The sequence below is a fragment of the Ursus maritimus genome, unplaced genomic scaffold (assembly GCF_017311325.1).
Source record: "Ursus maritimus isolate PB19 unplaced genomic scaffold, ASM1731132v1 scaffold_3, whole genome shotgun sequence".
In the NCBI taxonomy this organism is placed as follows: domain Eukaryota; kingdom Metazoa; phylum Chordata; class Mammalia; order Carnivora; family Ursidae; genus Ursus; species Ursus maritimus.
In genome coordinates this window covers 56,844,463-56,864,463 of record NW_024425563.1, presented here as the reverse complement: position 1 = coordinate 56,864,463, position 20,001 = coordinate 56,844,463, and the positions used below count along the sequence as shown (strand labels likewise).

The window sequence follows — 20,001 nt, the reverse complement described above, 5'->3', positions numbered from 1 at the left end:
TGAAAGCTGGTTACGAGACAATAAACAACTTGTGGTGTTTTCGCTTCTCATGTTCTCATATAACAGGAAAGTAAACTTCTTCTGCCAAGGGGTTAGGAGAATTACCTTTTGGCTGGACCCTGAGAGGGGGATGAAGTGTCCTTTGCTTGCCAGTGAGTTCCTCCCAGCAATCACAGTCCCCCCCCCCCCCCCCCCAGCTTCTAGTCATCTGTTCCTCTGGAGTTCCCATTCTCTTCCTCCCCCTCCATAAAACAAGACCTCAATTATATTCCCCCCCTCCCCCACAGTCAACATTTGCATGTTCTTGGCTGCATAATGTTTTGCTAATGGCATCAAAAGGACTTTTATCTCTTGTTCGTGAAAAATAGTGTTCAAGTTACGTCTGTCTTTATGGCATCTTACGCTGTGTGACTCTGACTGGTACTGGGAATGCCATTCTTCTCTGGTTCTCATGCTGTGGTGTTAACCCCTTACTACTCACCCCTCCTACTAGACCAGTATAAGGAGTCAGTCTGTACAAACCAGACAGGTGCTATCTGGTTTTCAAGTAGTTTTTTAATGTATGCGAGTCACACAGTTTAAGTAGTCCAACCATCCTGCAGGACATGTTATAGCAACAGCAAGTAGGCTCCCCAGAGGAGTGCCTTCCGCTCTTTATACGCTTCTTTTAATTTTACGTTCACGTAACCAAGTAACATTCTTACATGGTTATATCCTGAGTTTTCTGGGGGAGGTATTATATCTGCACTTGATACTCTGGAAGATGAGGATTTAGCTGTCTTCACTGCCCTACCTGCCTGCAGACCTCTTCTCAACTCTTTTTACTGTAGCCCAGTTTAGCTGGACCAGTGTGGAGGGTTTCTCTTACTGTGACTTGTGTATGCTCTTCACAGGTCCACTGTTACTGGATTACTCTTCTTTTTCTGAACATCATTTGGTCTTTGAAGTTAATGTTTCATAATTTAAATCTCATAATTTACCCTTTTTTGTTGCTGTTGTTGTCAGTGCCTTAACACTACTCAATACCAACCTTTCCCTTCGTCATATAAATCTTTAAATACAAAAACTTGAGGAATTCTTATCATATATCATATTAGGCTGTCACAGTGACAAACCCTCCGTGGCTGCTCGCCCTCAAGGCCAGTAGTACAGCTGACACCGTGAGATGTTTGCAGTATCTTTTCACCGCTGTCTGGGAGAGGCCTGTTGCCTGTTTCCTATTTTTTCTCTTTTTCCTGGGATCTCATGACTTAATAAGATCATGAGATCATGAGTTATTCTCTCATATTGGTGGAGTGTCTGCTTCAGTGGCTTTTTAGAAAAGAGTGTATGAGAAACATTTTTGAGGCCTCGGATGTCTCAAAATACGTTCATTAAGCATTTACGCTTGGTTAACAGTTTGAACCCCGTTCTTAGAGTTTGGAAACCATTTTTCCTCATAATTTTGAAGAAATTTCTTCTGGTTTCTGGTATTTCTGTTGAGCAATTTAATGTCATTCTGGGGATGCCTGGGTGGCTCAGCCGGTTAAGCCAGCTGCCTTTGGCTCAGGTCATGATCCCGGGGTCCTGGGATGGAGCCCCAATCAGGATCCTTGCTCAGTGGGGAGTCCGTTTCTCCCCCTCCCTCTGCTACTTCCCCTGCTTGTGCTCTCTCTCTCTCTCTGTCAAAAAAATAAGTAAATAAAAATCTTTAACGTCATTCTGTTTTTTGATAGTTTATACGTGATTTGGGTTTTTGTCCCTGAAACTGCCAACAGCTGCTTTGTTCCCAGCATTGAGATTACACGATAACGGCGGTGTCTTATCATGGGTCCACTTTGAATCCTTGTGTGCAGACAGCTCTTTACGGAGAAACCCATGCCTTTCAACTCTGTAAAACTCTTCAAATTTTTAAATCATTTCTTTCCTTTAAAAAAAAAATTCTCAGGGCGCCCAGCTGGCTCCGTCTGTGGAGCATGCAACTCTCAATCTCGGCTTTGTGAGTTCGAGCCCTGCACTGGGTGTAGAGATGACTTTAAAAAAAAAAAAAATTAAAAAAAAATTCTCATTTAAATTATGTGGACATTTGACTAGTGTGCCCTTTTTCGTATTTTTTTGCTCCTATTTTCTAGGTCATTTTTTCTTGACTTTTTTTCTAGTTTCGAAGAGATATTCTCAGCTTTCTTTTTCAGTTCTTCCATTGAGTTTTTGACTTTTTCTATCCTACTTTCCATTTCCAAGAACTCTTTTATACATGAAATGTTTCTTCTTTTTTTTTTAACATTTTATTCTTCTTTTCTTCTTCCTCTTCCTTCTCCTCCTCCTTTCTTAGAGTTGCAGTGTCCACTTATCTCTCTAAAGGTATTTATGATGGGCTTTTTGTGAAGTTTCTGATTCACCCTTGGCCCCTCCCTTTCCACATCCAAATTCATTCTCTGGAAGGGGAGATGAAAGTGAAGTCCTGTGAATTGAATCCTACCTTTACCTTTAATTTAGTCTTTTTTCCCTGCCTCTTCTGACCTCGGGTTTGTCATCTTCACTTCTTTTCAACAGTATGTGATCCCTTGCTTTGTTAAGGATCTGGCTCCAGGGGCTCCCAGCTGGTTCCGTTGGTGGAGCCTGGGACTCTTGATCTCAGGGTCATGAATTCCAGCCCCACATTGGGCGTAGAGAATACTAAAAAAAAAAAAAAAAAAAAAAAAAAAAAAAGATCTGACTCCAAACTGACCTTCCACAAAAAGTCTCTCTGGAGTCTGCTGAGGGTAGGAAACTCCATATATCCATATCCCTAAATCCTCTGAAGTCCTTTCAGGGGTTCTACACATTCAAAACTATTTTCATTATAATACCCAGATTTTATTTGCCTCTTTTACACGTTCACTCATGGTTTATGGTGGTTTCCCAGAGGCTACATGACGTATGATACCATAACAGATTGCGCACAGTGGATATGGGAATCCATCTGTCTGCTATTAAGCCAGGCATTAAAGAGATTAAACAAAGCCTGTCTTCACACTAATTTTTTTTAATTTGATAAATATTTTTAAATTTTCTGTTTTAATTTCTATAAAGTAAATATCCATAGATACAACCTCCTTACAGAAAAAGGCTCTTTGGAATCCTCAGTACTTTTTAAGGGTGGCAGGGGGTCATGAGACCAAAAAGATTGAGAACATCTGCTCTGAAGCTATAAATATACATCTATAGTTCATGGTATATATTAAATATTTAAGTGCCCTGGAATAACTTATCTTGTAAAAAGAACTAAGTGTTGATATACATGTGGAGAAAAGGAAATCTTCATGAAATGTTGATGGGAATGTAGAGTAGAATAGGCACTATGGAAAACAGGATGAAAGTTCCTCAAAAAATTTAAAGGGGCATCTGGTAGCTGAGTCGGTTAAGTGGCCAACTCTTGATTTCAGCTCAGGTCATGGTCTCAGGGTCCTGGGATCCAGCCCCGCATTGAACTTCACGTTCAGTGGGGAGTCTGCTAGAGGATTTTCTCTTCCTCTCCTTCCCCTCTCCCCCCACACACATATTCTCTCTCTCTGTCTCATAAATAAATAGATCTTTTTTTAAAAATTTAAAATAAAACTACCATATGATCTAGTAATTCCGCTACTGGGTGTTTATCTGAAGAAAATGAATGAGAACAGTAATTCGAAAAGATACAGGCATCCCCACATTCATTGCAACATTATTTACAATAACCAAGGTGTGGAACAACCTAAGTATCCGTCCATGGATGAACGGATAAAGAAAATGTGATATATACATATATACAATAGAATATTATCAAGCAATAAAGAGAAAGAAATCTAATCTTTGGGACAACATGGATAGACCTTGAGGGCATTATGATAAATAAGTCAGACAGAGAAAGACAAATACCATATGATCTTACTTATGTGTGTAATCTTTCAAAACAAAACAAAACAATACCCCAAAACTCAACTGGTGGTTGCCAGAGGCAGGGAGTGAGAGGCAGGCAGAATGGGTGAAGGTAGTCAAAAGAAACAAACTTCTAGTAATGAAATAAAGAAGTTCCAGAGATGTGATGTACAGCATGGTGGCTGTAGTTAATAATACTGTGTGGTATAATAGAAAGTTGCTGGGAGGCTAGATCTTAAAAGTTCTCATCACAAGAAAAAAGAATTCTATGTATGGTGGTAGATGTTAACTAGACTTACTGCAGTAATCATTTTGTAAAATATACAAACATTGAATCATTATGCTGCACATCTGAAACTAATATGTCAATTACATAATTGATATATTGATCATTGAAACTAATATTTGTCAATTATAAGAATAGTAATAACAAATAATAAAAAGAGATGTCCCTCTTTATTTCCTCCCTCCTAATCTTTATTTTGTTGATTTGTATACTCTCCTTTATTCTTAGGCAGTTCTCCCTGAGTCATTTTCTTTAACCTAAATGAAACAAAATTTTAAGTTTTGATTGTTATACTTCATTTTTTTCTCAGATGGTTAGGGTCAATAGATTACATTGGCCTATCCTGTGGATGACAGAAATGATCAGTTACCAATTTTATTATGTATTAGATAGAGTTAACGTATTTTTGTGGCCCCTTTAAATAGAAAATAAATTGTTTGATTGAATAAATGTTTAAACAAGGGGTTTTAGAACATGTAAATCTAGTAGAAAAACTTAGTTGTTTTCCAACTTTTAAATAATCACAATGTCAGGTAAAGAATGATGAACAAAGGAAATGTATAGTTGCATTGGGACAAGGTTATGTAAATAAAAGGAATAATTTTGTAACTTATTTATTTTAGATGAAAAAGAGAAATTCGAACCCACAGTCTTCAGGGATACACTTGTCCAGGGGCTTAATGAAGCTGGTGACGACCTTGAAGCTGTAGCCAAGTTTCTGGATTCCACAGGCTCAAGATTAGATTATCGTCGCTATGCAGACACACTCTTCGATATCCTGGTGGCTGGCAGTATGCTTGGTAAGCCCTGCGTTATAGATTCTTCTTGTAGTACTTTAAATTCCATTGAAATATTTTCTTAGGAGATAAGATCTTTATAAATTTATGAGAGTTGATAAAAAATACAAATGGGAATCTCTACAATCTTCCTCTAGTTTACAATTTGGGATGGTAGTAGTGTGGCTATAGAAACAGTTATTGGTTAGGAAAGGCATTGAAATAATTGATTTTTGTTGATGTCACAACACGGCCACTTTGCTTGATAGCTAAAGGCCAGCTTCTCATGTGTTCCTAATTCTTAAATGTTTCTGGAGCAGACATAGGAGTAAGAATTCCTGTAATAGGGAATAACTTTGTGTATGTCCGCTAGTTCCTTCAGTATATAACCCCCAAATGCCATAGCACCTTTTCTTTTGAAGCCCACCCTTTTTTCATGCAGTGAAATGTAACTGTGTCAACAAATTTAAAAGTAATTCTCTGTTTTTCATTAAATGCTGTTTAATCCGTAAATAATAAAATGTCAGAAATACAGTTCAAATCTGGTTTTTAAAAAATGTGCAGTTGTGAGTATATAGCTAAAAAGTAAGGATAGAAGTTTTAAAATTATTAAAAATAGGTTAAAAGCAAAATAAAAATTATAGAGCAGAGGCATCAAGGAAGAAAGCTTTAGAATTCTGTTTCAGTGACATGGTATGTTGATCTAAATGTTGATTAGATGTCGTAATGACCCATTGTTCCCCTCATAGTTATTCTTAGAACTTAGTTTTTATAATTAGTTCCTGTGGTAACTGTAAATCAGGAGAAGTGGTCAAATCCCCCAGGCCAGTGATTTTCAACTGCCTAGGGGACATTTGCAAGTGTGTAGAAATGTTTGGGTTGCTATAAAGACTTGGTAGTGGAGAAAGGTATGCCACCTACTTTGCTATGCAAGGGATATTCTGTCTAATGAAAAACCGCCCTGTCCAGTGGCATATCAGCGCCTTTAATTGAGAAACACTGTTTGAGCCACCCTACGTTAGGACAAGGTACATACTTTCATCCATTTTGAGGTAGAGCCACACCTAAATTTCTCCCTCTGAGAATACTCTTCCGTTTGGGTAACTGGCTCCACTTACTACCAGACCCCCTTTTGATCTGGACTGCTGGTTTTCACTACGTACCATATTAGTTTTGTTGCTGTTATTATTTGTAAAGATCTCACATTATCACTGCTGATAATTCAAGTCCAAGTATAAGAGCTGTATGTAGTGTGTTCACATCCCATTACCCAAAGATAACTTGTTAATATTTGATTAATTCCCTTCTAGACATCTCTTTACCTATATCTGCTAATTTGTGAGAATGGGATGATATTACACAAGTCTGATACTCTGAATGGCTATTTTGTATTTGTTCAACAATTGTTGTCTTTCCTGCCTGTGGGTGTTACCTTTTGTGATTCCAAAAAGAACCAAAATCATACTGATTTTGAAGGATATTTAACTTGTTCCTAGTTTTCTTTATTATAAATATTATCAGTATCTGTATACACATAGCTTTGTACTTTAAACTGATTATATCTTTATATAGTTAGCAATGGATTAATGAAGAATAGAGATATCTATATCAATCTTTGTCTACCTATCAGAGGGAGACGACCAGCCCTCAAAAGGAATATTCTAATTAACATTTTATCAAAAATCATGTGTTCCTACATGTTTACCTACACCTTTAGCAATAATATTAGGTACTCTCAAGCCTTGTCAGTTTTTTAAAATTTTGCCAATTACGTAAGTGATGTTTTCATTCAAAAACTTTCTTTTTTTTTTTAAGATTTTATTTATTTATTTGACAGAGAGACAGCCAGCAAGAGAGGGAACACAAGCAAGGGGAGTGGGAGAGAAGAAGCAGGCTCCCAGCGGAGGAGCCTGATGTGGGGCTCGATCCCAGAACGCTGGGATCACGCCCTGGGCTGAAGGCAGACGCTTAACGACTGAGCCACCCAGGTGCCCCTCATTCAAAACTTTAAATCGGTAGTGAAGTCAAACATTTTCTGATGGGATGATTGGCTTTTTGTATTTCATTAATTATGATATACTTTACTGATGTACTGGTAAATTCTACACAAGAATAGTCTTCAGCGAGTTTCAGTTCTTGCCAAAGTCACACATGACTTTAATAGTCAATCCTATAGACCTTTTTCGGTTCTTAGTGAACTGGCAGCACTGCTGACCCTTCTGTCATTCTTGAAGTGTTTTACTTTCTTCTCTTACACGAGACCATTTTGACTTGTATTTCTCTGGATGCCTTTCCTATGGCTCTTGGGTTTCTATACTTACTGCCCCCACGTGTGTACTAAATTATCTGTACACTTGGCATTGATAATCTCACATCTTCATTAACCATCTGTATAATGATGATCAGCAAATTTGTATCTGCAGCCCAGGTTTTGCTCCTTCACTCTACATCCATATATCCGAAAAGGTTGGGCAAAGTGTATGGTAAGACTTAGGAGCACAGCGGGTACAACCCCCAGATAATCTACCAAGGCCAGACCTATGATGTAATGAAGAAAGCCAGCCAGGCACATTCTTTTTACATAAACGCTTTGTTTACTTAGTGAGTATGGGAATTGTCTTCATACCCACAAAAAATTTTTTTTACTTTCTTCCATTGTTCTTAAAACGATAGTCATCTTGGTTTTTCAGTTGTATTCTTTGGAGAGTAGATACAAGAAATATTTTTTCTTTTACTTATATTTTGAGGAAAACAGCAGGCTCACCAAAATTTTAGGAAGAGCAATTAATACTTGATTCCGGTATAAGGAAAAAAAAAATTAATGCAAGCTGTAGCAATTTTATTAATGTGTAACAAATGTTTTGTAAAAGAATTAAGTTTTTAAAACTTACCTCCTAAGAGAAAACACTATAGTTTCAAAATCAGACTTTTCAGTTATGTAACTTCTGTCAGATAGGAGTCATTAGCCCAGAGTTTTTAGAAGATTATCATCTTAATAAAATTTTGTTCCAGGTGGTTGTATTCATTACAGAGGGCTAATTAAATCTTATGCATAAATTAATTGCATGAAAATAGGTTCCTGAAGGAGCTGACTTTTCTAAAAAGTAATTTGCTTATAAAACAGTATGCTGGAGTCTGAACAGGGTTGACTAGGTATAGCACTTTCATCCAAAGATCTGACATCACAATTTAAATCAAGGCAGTTACATAAATGCATAAAAGAAGTGGCTGGTACAGTATATATTCTTCAAATATTTGTTGCACGTATGAAAGGTATTAGTCTAACTTGGTTTGTTCAAACCCCCTACCCTAATTACAATGAAATAGAATCAGAAACAAAAATACCTAGTGTTGATTCTGTTCTTCTAATCAACCAGTGTTTGTAATGGCCATCATTGAAACTTACAGGAGGGCCCTTTGAATGTGCAAATTTGTGTCATAGAAAAACAGACACTCTTCTGTTCTAGTCCATTTTTCCATGATATTATGTAGGCCAAGGGGAAAAAAGATGAGAGAGAATAAAACACACTCTTTCCTAGTCAATGCAGCTGCCAGGTCATCAAATACAAATAGCAAGGAGTCAAATGTAGACTGTTCAACCCTGCGTGGATAACTGTGTTAGTGGAGGAGGGAATAGTTTCAAAACCTAGTCAAGTAGTAACTACCAAGGTCTGCTACAAGAGCCAAGTCTGGCCAACCTCAGTGTTGGTGAACTGGAGTGCCACAAAATATCATTAAGCCTGAGAAAGTGAACCATGTCCTAATGTCAGACACATCAGGAACTACATTGAGAATAATCCCAGACTTAACAGTGAAAGGATCTTACAGCAATAGGATCCTGGTAGAACATTAATCACACATTATGGTGGTACTGTAAAATGGATCAACCAATTTGCCTTATATTAGAAACATACACAAATATGTAAGAACACGTGTATCTACACATGCTCCCCATCCTGTGAATTTTTATGTGGTTCTAGATTTTTACATCTACTTTTACTGTTCTCCTTGATGTACAGGAATTGATCTGCTCTGCAAATGCTCCTCTCATTTCAGTATTGTCTTAATCGTTGCCTTTCTCTTTTCAGCCCCTGGAGGAACACGCATAGATGATGGTGACAAGACCAAGATGACCAACCACTGTGTGTTTTCAGCAAATGAAGATCATGAAACCATCCGAAATTATGCTCAGGTAGAGCCCCTCATTGAGAGATTGTTGTGTAGGAAGGGAAACCTCTGAACAGGATTTAGGGAAACACTGGGTTCAGAAATTCTACAAGCCACTTTTTTAATAGGAATGTTAGATAGCTCTTAAACATATGAAGAGATACTCAGCTGCATTCACAATAAGGCAGTGGGCACTAAAACTTTGCAAAAAGTAGACTTTGTTTTACTTCTCACCTATACAGAACACAGAATCAGCGGCTCACAGATGTGCTCATGGGAGTCTAAATTGGTGCAACCTTCAGGGAGAGCAATTTGGTACTATCTTTGAAAACTAAAACTACACATTCCCTTTGACCCAGCAGTTCCACTTCTAGGACCTCATCCTGCAGATACATTTGCATGCGTGTAGAACGACATAGACAGTGGGAGTTATCAGTGTCGCTTGTAATAGCATCACGGGGTGGAAGCAGCATAGAAGTCTATCGGTAGAGTACTCATTCAAGTTTTCTAATTCATATGAGTTGATTATCATGGGGCTATTAAAAAGAAAGAGACTAGAAGGTATTTGTAATATGTAAAATCTGTAAAGGACTCACATTCAGATTAAATAAAGAATTCCAAGTCAGTAAGAAAAGGACAAACAGCCTATTAGGAAGTGTAGAGGCATTTCGGAGGAGAGGAAATGCATATCCTTTTGCATTCATTAGATTGGTTAAAAAAAAAAAGAAGTCTTTAGGCCCTAGTGAAAGTCAGGAAGTTGTGGGACTGTAGAATGGAACAGCCTAGCAAACGTGCCCTTGTAAAGCTGAGCATACATGCATCTGACTAGCCGGTTCAGGGTTGGCGTACTCCTGTTCTTTCACTGGCTCTTGAGTCAGTTGTTATTCTCAGCCAGACTAGGAGTGCGAGTCCCAGGACTCGAGTGACTCTGTAAACTGCAAATCAAGTTTGTGGATTTTTTTTTTAACGTGTTTTTATTATATTATGTTAGTCACCATACAGTACATCCCTGGTTTTTGATGTAAAGTTTGATGATTCGTTAGTTGCGTATAACACCCAGTGCACCACGCAATACATGCCCTCCTTACTACCCATCACCAGTCTATCCCATTCCCCCACCCCCTCCCCTCTGAAGCCCTCAGTTTGTTTCTCAGAGTCCACAGTCTGTCATGCTTCATTCCCCCTTCTGATTACCCCCCCCTTTCTTTATCCCTTTCTTCCCCTACTGATCTTCCTAGTTCTTATGTTCCATAGATGAGAGAAATCATATGATAATTGTCTTTCTCTGCTTGACTTATTTCACTTAGCATTATCTCCTCCAGTGCCGTCCATGTTGCAGCAAACGTTGAGAATTCGTTCTTTCTGATAGCTGAGTAATATTCCATTGTATATATGGACCACAGCTTCTTAATCCAGTCATCTGTTGAAGGGCGTCTCGGTTCCTTCCACGATTTAGCTATTGTGGACAATGCTGCTATGAACATTGGGGTGCATATGGCCCTTCTCTTCACTACGTCTGTATCTTTGGGGTAAATACCCAGTAGTGCAATGGCTGGGTCATAGGGTAGCTCAATTTTTAACTTTTTAAGGGACCTCCACACTGTTTTCCAGAGTGGCTGCACCAACCTGCATTCCCACCAACAATGTAGGAGGGATCCCCTTTCTCCACATCCTCTCCAGCAATTGCTGTTTCCTGTCTTGTTAATTTTTGCCGTTCTAACTGGCGTAAGATGGTATCTCAAGGTGGTTTTGATTTGAATTTCCCTGATGGCTAATGATTTTGAACATTTTTTCATGTGTCTGTTAGCCATTTGTATGTCATCATTGGAAAAGTGTCTGTTCATATCTTCTGCCCATTTTATGATTTGTTTATTTGTTTCTCACGTATTGAGTTTGAGAAGTTCTTTGTAGATCTTGGATACCAGTCTTTTATCTGTAGTGTCATTTGCAAATATATTCTCCCATTCCGTGGGCTGCCTCTTAGTTTTTTTGACTGTTTCCTTGGTTGTGGATTTTAATACCATTTATTCTTGTTCCTTATTGCATTCTGGTTGCCGGCCTGGGTCATTATTCTTTCCTCCTGGGGCAACAGTGTCATTTTTACTCTTGGACTCCATCTTGATCATTTTAGGGGATAAGCATACTAAAAGTTTGAGATGAGAGCTTATGTGGATATAAGAGAAAGGAATTAGATTCAGAAATCATTTTCAGTTATAAAAATAATCAACATTTATAAAATCTCTATTTAAATAAGAAGATTGTATCGGTCTGTTCAGGCTAGAATTTTATTATTTCCAGTTTGGAAGGCCAGGGAAGCAATTTGGTTCCTGGTACAGCCTCTCTTCTGGCTCTTAGAAGGCCGTCAGTCCTGTCAGATTAGGGCCCCCCCTTGTGGCCTCATTTAACCACCTATTAAAGTCTCTACTTGCAAATACAGTCACATTGGAGATTAGGGGTTCAACATATGAATTTAGTAGGAACACAAACATTCAGTCCATAGCAAACATCACTCCACTTAAAAAAACAGCCCAGAATTCCACCAACAGAGTTGCAAGCCCTGCTTGAATGTTCTAACTAGATTGTGAGGGGGCCAGTAATCTTTTATTACTGTTAAGTTATATCAATTATTGCTTGTCTGCCAAAAAACATGTTTGTGTTAGCCTAAGAGTAGAATATCCCTAAAGTCTGCTCTCCTCTCCATCATATCCATGGTCTTTGCAATGATATCTGCAACCCCCTTCATTTCAGTTGTTTTCAATCTCTGCATCTCACAGTTTTAACATTATTGTATTTTCATCAGCTATTTTTGGTTTCTTACCTGTTATACTCTTGACTGAATTTCTTTTATTCTACATGGATGTATTCATCCTTTTTTTATTTTCCTTCTGAGTCATAATAATTCCTTTGAAAGGCTTTCAGTTCTTGTATCACAGAACGCACATATATAACTACAATTTTTTTTTATTATTACTAGAGGTCCGTGTTGTGGTTATGGTGAATTTGTACACCTATTGTCTTTTAAAATTGTTTACATAATATTGAATGGTTCTCTTTTATGTTTAGGTCTTCAATAAACTCATCAGAAGATATAAGTATTTGGAAAAAGCATTTGAGGATGAAATGAAAAAGGTAAAAATTCACATGTAATGCCTTATCTGTTTCATGTAATGAAATGGAAGGGGACAAAAATTTTATATACACAACGATAGTGCAGAAGTACCATGGACATAGTAAGTTTTTAATAAGCGTTTGTTGAATGAATGAGTGTGACAGATCATTAGCTAATAGCTATAGGAAAAAATACATGATTAGCCTGTTCATTCATGTTCATTCATGTTTGATGTAAGACAGCACGCTTTGTTCCATAGGAATAGTTTTATAGCTTCTGATCCCTGACCTTGCAGGGCTTAAATTAAAACTAGAGATTACAAACATGCAAGAGAAATGATTATATCAAGCAAAGAGTCAAGGTATGGTGATTTAATCAATTAAAGCATGTGAAAGAATATATGGACAATAGCTAATACCCAGCAAAATTCTTTAATTTCCAAAAATACAGTTTAGCAAAGGGGATAAAAGCATTTCTTGGGAGATAATACATGAGTGTCAATCTCAGTGGTGTTTCTCATCTGTAAAATAGCTGCAATAAGATGACATACCTCATGGTTTTGTAGAAATAAATGAGATAACATATAAGGTGGTTAATAGAGTTAAGTGGTCTCTAGTAAGTAGGGAAAGAAATAGTAGCACCTCATTAAAGCAGCCTTCCTTTCAGTAATTGTAGCTTCCCTCTTCCAGTTTCTAACTCTTGTGTGTTTATATATAGCACTCACGACATTAACTCGTTACAGATTTGCATGTTGTTTTATCATTGTTTCCAATTTTAGGTGTCTGCCTAAATTATAAACCAAGGGAATAAAAGAATCATTACATCTACTTTGCCACTTACTTGCTTGCTTCCCTCTATTCAATGTGAATTCAAACCAAGAAAAGGAGAGGGAGGGGGATCCACACATAGTGGAAGATTTCAACAGTAAAATCTTTCAACAATGAAGGGTAGCCACTTGAATTGACGAGGGAGAATGTCCACGATAAATTGGAGAAGGTGCAGAGCAGCAGTTTGGTAGTTTAACCTTGGGCAAATTACTTAATTTCTGTGTGCCTTAGTTTACTTTTCGGTGAAATGAGGATCAAGGCTTTTGTGGGTATTAACACACAGAAAGTATTCAGAAAAATAGCTGGTACCCTTGACAAGATTTCGCTGTTATGAATGTATAATTCAGTTAAAAACAATACATGTTTATAAATATAGTTGTAATATGTAGACCTATGTAAGTGCATTTAAAAATCTGGAAGGACACCCATCAAGCAGCTAATAATGTTAATTCTAAGGAAGCAGAATTAGATCACATTTTCATATTATTCTGTAGTGGTAGATTTTATTCTTGCTATTGTGTATTAAAACTTTTTTAGGGGCGCCTGGGTGGCACAGCAGTTAAGCGTCTGCCTTCGGCTCAGGGCGTGATCCCGGCGTTATGGGATCGAGCCCCACATCAGGCTCCTCTGCTATGAGCCTGCTTCTTCCTCTCCCACTCCCCCTACTTGTGTTCCCTCTCTCGCTGGCTGTCTCTATCTCTGTCGAATAAATAAATAAAATCTTTAAAAAAAAAAAAAAACAAACTTTTTTAAATAGGAAAAAAGTTAAAAAAGTTAAAACTTTTTTAAATAGGAAAAAAGTTAAATGGGAAAAAAATGTGATCCATTACATTGCTAGGTACCTACAAAATAACAAGCACTTGATTGAATAAAGGAATGGAAATAATGGGGGGAAATTATATAAAGCATTTAAATAAGCATTTTACCACTTTCGTCTAATAATACCATTCATGTTTTTACTGCTCTTAGTTGATTTGCACCTTGAAAACTTCCTTAGCTATTATATTCATGTGATGAATATGCTTTCAAGAACTATTTATTTTTTTCACAGTATATCCATTTTTTTAGGGAATGTTCTGGAATACATGCAGCATCTGGTTTTAACATTGACTAATATAATTGATCAATGTGAATATTAATTTAAAAAATCTAACTTTTGGGGCGCCTGGGTGGCACAGCAGTTAAGCGTCTGCCAGGATAGTAAATTAATATTGCCCTATGCACTGTGCAGAGTTAATGGCATTTTGTTGGTGCAAAGTAACGAAAAAGTCAGCAAGGCCCCAAGAGTGATAGTGAGTCCTGGGGATCTTGGTAACCTGCCCAAGGACTATGAAACAGAGAAGATAGTCGTGGAATAGAGTCAAAGCACTAGGTGGGGGAGTCTTAGGAAAGAGGAAGGCATTGCATATGACTGAAGACTCAGAATTAAAAATGGGAAGTGGGGTATAATTCCCTTTGCTTTGGTTTTCCTTTAGCCATTCTGGGGTTGCTACTTTTTCAGTTACCCCTTCAAAACTGCTCTTTCCCACTCACATCAGAGGCCTTTTCTCCATTAAGAACTTGGGTCAGATCCTCCATTACCTCATCGCCAGGGCTGGTAAAGCTGCATGATCCAAGAAATACCGAGTTTGAGTCTTGTTATTTTTACAGGAGCATCAAGAACTTAGAAAACCCCTTTCTCACTCAACAGTCTTGTTTTAAAGAATATTACATGCTCTGAATTCAGAAAAATACATGCTGGGGCGCCTGGGTGGCACAGCGGTTAAGCGTCTGCCTTCGGCTCACGGCGTGATCCCGGCGTTATGGGATCGAGCCCCACATCAAGCTCTTCCGCTATGAGCCTGCTTCTTCCTCTCCCACTCCCCCTGCTTGTGTTCCCTCTCTCGCTGGCTGTCTCGATCTCTGTCAAATAAATAAATAAAATCTTTAAAAAAAAAAAAAAGAAAAGAAAAATACATGCTGATGTCAAAGCTCATTGACTTTTTCTTGTTTTTTGTTCATTGTGCTGTAACAAACCCAAAGAAATTGGGTAGATGTAATGGGGAGACAAAAATTTCTTGGCACCCCAAAAAAATGAAAAATGTGAAGGACAATAATATATTTCAGTAAATGTTACGCTTGTTATGTAAAACTTACCCTTTGTCCTGTACAAAGTCAAATGTAAATTTTTTATGTAACCTATTCACACTGTTCTCCACGTATCTCCTTTTGTTCCCGTGGATGTTATCTGTAGCTATGTGTAGGTAAACTTGGAAGAAAGGAACCATGCCTGAGAAAGTCCCTTTCCTTAGCATCCAGTTTCGAAGTGAAAAACATATGTGTTTCTAATGAATAATAGCTATGCTCTGCATATGACCAACTAGTTCTTCGCCATGTAGCCATGCATGTATATTGTTTGTTGTTTTCCTACTTTAGTCCTTTGCTTTATAGACATGGTTTCTTTTGTTTGACCCACAGCTTCTCCTCTTCCTTAAAGCCTTTTCCGAAACAGAGCAGACAAAGTTGGCAATGCTGTCGGGGATCCTGCTGGGCAATGGCACCCTTCCCGCCAGCATCCTCACCAGTCTGTTCACCGACAGCTTAGTCAAAGAAGGTAATTACTCTCATGTTTTCTTACCTGGCAGCTGTAAAAAGTAAAGCCACACATGGTTAGAAAAACACCAGCAACCTTTTCTTACTGTGTCTGCTACCCACCCATCCTCCGTGTAAAAGAATTTGTGTTTCTCTTTAAACAATAAAAATTGTACATGTTTATTGCAGGGAATTGGAAGAAAGAATATGCACACTTGTACAAAGACAAAAAATAATAAACTGAAATTTGGGGTGTAGGACTTAATGCCTCGGTCAAATACCCTGAAGTTGATGTAGTCTAAGCTATTTCTCTGAATTTAGTTGCTACTGGCATATCTTGCTGAGAAAATGTTTCATTGTGCTTTGTGGAACATTTAACCTTTTTGCCCTCAGACACAAAATGCCACCATGTAGCACCCACCTCTATTTAGTATAACGAAAAAAGGCCCCTTCATGTTCTCAAATGCCCCCTCCCGCCCCCCGCCAATGTTATTTCCCTGGTTAGGACTATTCTTCTGAACCGTTACTTCTCAAAATTTTGTGCTCAGATATTCATTTTGATCACATTTTAAGATATTCATTATCTCAGTTTTAGAAAGAAAGTCCAGATGGTTGCATCAAAGTCTTGCTTTAATTTTAAGGCATTAAGAGTTTGAGAGGCGTGTATACAATCACTTGGTTATAGAATACAACAAGAGTGGGCTCTTGGAGGAGGATAATGATATTCGAGTTATAATACAACACAAAACAAAGAGTTATTTTTTTTTCTTAAAAATAAAAGAGCTTTTGTGAAAACATCTGTTTCTTCTTAGAACTTAGTTTTTCTCCTACAAATGTCGAAGTCCCAGCCTCGTTCATGCCTCCAGTGAAATGGATTATAGTTTTCTTGTAGCTGAAAAAAGAATAGTGAATTGAGAGTCAAGCAATGTTATTTAGAGATTTTCTATAGTTTTTGACTTAACATAGCTTAGATTTATGACAGTTCAGATTGTGTGATTGTTATTACTGTGTTGTTAATATTATGACATTGTTAAGTGTTTTCCTGAAGAGGAATTGGTGATACTTCATGTCTTATTTATGTGGTGAGCCATTTTACACTGAGATAAAACAAGGTAAAATGTAAATGGTAAATGTTACTTCTATTAGATTATCCTAACCTTCATAACAGAAAATAATTGTCTTTCTGTATTAAAATCCTATGTGATATCTACAAGTTCTTTGCAATGTATCAGAAATTATTAGATAGATGGACAGTGATCAAGCATAAAATATTAACAGGTATAAATTTAGATAGTGGGTATATGAGCGTTACAGTTTAATTTATTCAATTTTTCTGTATATTTGAAATTTTTTATATTGAAATTTGAGGAAAGGGGAAGAAGAAAAATAAATTTCCTACGAAAGTGACATAGTGTTTGTGTCATATTGCTTTTTCTTATACTCCACCATCTTTAGAAACTAGAGGCTTAAACTTTTGCTTCCTAAATGGGAGCATATTGATAAATTACACTTTTTTCCCCAACCCCACACCCAACAAATAGCTAAGGAGGATAGGATTATCCCGCTTGGGGTAAATCTTGAGTGCAGAGAAGTTTCCCAGATTTTCCAACAAGAATGACTGTCAACGCAAAGTGATAGGTTTAAGCCAAGATTTGGAGTCCTAATTTAAAACATTACTTTATTTCTAGTGAAATACAGATTATACCACATTTTAATTTTTATTTTGATTTAATGACATAAGTATATACTAAATTTTACACTGACTAGGTGAACTAAGTTTTAAAAATTCATGTCAACAAATACAAAATTCTCCAGCTTATAGCACCTGTTTTTTTGTCCTAGGGTTTTTTTTTTTCTTTTTTGACTAGTTCCTCTGCTTATTCAAATGAAGAAAATTGGACAAAGTTGGTGTTTGTATAAATGATATGTCAGTTGGATGCTTTTACTTGCAACTAATTTGAAGACAAGACTCAAATTGCTGTATAAGAACATGTGTTGGCATCCAAGAGCATTTATTTCTTATGTAACAAAAAAATATAAAAATCGGGTATACTTCAAGGTGAAACAACAACGTCATCCAGGTCTTGGTTATTTTCTCCCATTATTTCTCACTACCATTCATAGCATCAACTTCACTCCAAGGATGATTTCCCTGGTCGTTGTAAGATGTCTGCTGGTACAGTTACGGCACCTGCTTTCTTGTTCATATTCAGTCAAAGAGTAATTCTCAGTGTAGGATAATTTATCTTACCTTCAGCTGATTGGCTGCCATACACCACATGACCAGTTTTGGCCCCCAGTAGCAGTTGCCATGGAGATGCCTTGGGCAGATGGGCTTCTGGTGAGGTCTCTACACTAATCATTGCAGAAGGAGGTGGTACCAGGACTTAGACTAGAAGTCACCTGGCCTAAGCAAAATTGTAATTCACTAAGAGGAAAAGGGAATAGAGCTTTTTAGACCAATAATAGTGAAGCCTTCAATTGAGAAAAATCAGTTTAATATTTCAACTACATTTTAACTCTTCATTAAGTAAATGTAACATGACTTGGAAATTTGAGGTGTTCACAGGAGAACTATCTACTAGCAATAATTACTTATATTTGGAAATAAATCCTAATGTCAGTATGGGTATGTAATTGAGTGGTTTTCTGATTAACATAGCTTTTTTAGTCATATCTTTAAAAATATCAAGAAAAAAGTTCAATTTGAAACAACATCAATATTTTTATAGCTTAACTCATGAGTGTTTTCAAATGCTTTTTACAAGTAAAGTTGTAAGGTAAATATTGTACTTTCTTGTATAGCTTTATTTATATCTGTCACTGTCAATGGTTTTTAAGGGGTATCTGTTATCGGCAAGTTAGTTGAGTTGTTGCCATGTCATTTTTACGTCTGAGAGATTTGTTCGTTGTACCTCAGGATCATTGTTATGCACATGAAATATTGGTGAAGTAGAGACAAAAAACACTGGAACATATTGAGCTTCGAATGTGTTTTAAATCAAAGTAAAAATAAATAAAGTTACAATTTTACCCAGTTGGAGTTAGGGAGACCCACTTTGAAAAATAGTTTGACTCTTTTTCCTTTTCATGAAAATGCTCTCTTTTGAGTAATGAAAATAGAACCGTGCCTAAAGAAGAGAATAGTACTGTACCTAGAGAGCTATCTGTTTTACTGCTACCAGATGAAGTCTTGCAGCAGTTTACTCATTTCAGGAAACCTGGTGGGCAGGGTGACCTTGTCCATCATCGCAAGTGGTTTTGCTTATGAAAGGAATGAAACTCACTTTTTTCTTTCCTTTTTTTTTTTAACAGGCATTGCAGCCTCATTTGCTGTCAAGCTTTTTAAAGCATGGATGGCAGAAAAAGATGCCAACTCTGTTACCTCTTCTTTGAGAAAAGCCAACTTAGACAAGAGGCTGCTTGTAAGTGCTGTCTAGACAAGGGTTGTATGCTTGATGCTTCGGTTGTGGCTTTGATGAGGCGTGACTGAAATGCTTGGGTCTGTGTTAAATTGGAACATGGCTCCTTTTATTTCTGTATATTCGGCAGATTGGAATGAATTCCATCTTAATCTTTATAAATAAATGAAATAATAAAATGAAAGAGTCATAGGGACTACTGAGACTTTCAAATTTGGTCGTTTGTGGAGATTGAGTTAACATTTATCAGAATTAACACTTTATTTTATAACTAGTAACTCTATAGATTTAAAGTTGTAATATTAAAAAGTCCCATCACTCCCACCTAATTAAACATTTATGTGTTAGTTTAGAAATGGATGACACTGATCTCATGTAGTTGTTAATTTGTTAACAAAATAAAGAGTTTAAACAGGATTCCTTGTTTATACCAAAATACCTTGGAAATACTTAGGTATTTAAGAAAGCAGATAAGTTTATTGTGGTTGATTTGAAGCTCCCATGATCACAGTTGTTTGATTATATTTTTATTTCTCTATCTTTATGTTTTTCCCCCCCAAAAAAGCAAGAGAAATATTTTGTTCTTATATTTCTATCTGCTCCCTACAATTTCCTTCTGCTGGAAGCAATAGCTATGCAGATGACAGAGATTTCTCCAAGTGACAGTGCTTTTACAAACTAGGACAAAGTCTAAAACTGAAAGACACCCTTGCCATCTTCTCTTCACCTGGTCTCTCTGTTTTTCACTTCCAAGGTGTTCCAGTGTGCACAGGTATCTGTCAGTCCATAGGGTAATTCTAAACGTGGGCTCTTCCCCTCAGGAAACCCAAGAAAAATTTAACTGTAAATGCTTTTACTTTCAATCACTTAAAATTCCTTTGTCTCTTGAAGCTTACCTTATAATAGCCCTTTTGGGTCTTTAAAGTCTTCAGAATACAATGAAGAAGAAAAAAGGTGTAGAATCTAGTTA

The 20,001-nt window shown here is 37.1% G+C and overlaps 1 protein-coding gene across 1 annotated transcript in view; it reads left to right on the top strand.

Annotated features, from left to right (window-relative positions):
* Positions 1–20,001, top strand: part of BZW2 (basic leucine zipper and W2 domains 2) — a 62,784-nt gene that overhangs the window by 27,194 nt on the left and 15,589 nt on the right. Inside the window, exons 3-7 of the mRNA XM_040644223.1 lie at positions 4,783–4,959; positions 9,024–9,127; positions 12,166–12,231; positions 15,496–15,631; positions 18,925–19,034. Of these exons, the coding sequence (XP_040500157.1) occupies positions 4,783–4,959; positions 9,024–9,127; positions 12,166–12,231; positions 15,496–15,631; positions 18,925–19,034 (593 nt within the window). The remainder of the gene's footprint in view (positions 1–4,782; positions 4,960–9,023; positions 9,128–12,165; positions 12,232–15,495; positions 15,632–18,924; positions 19,035–20,001) is intronic.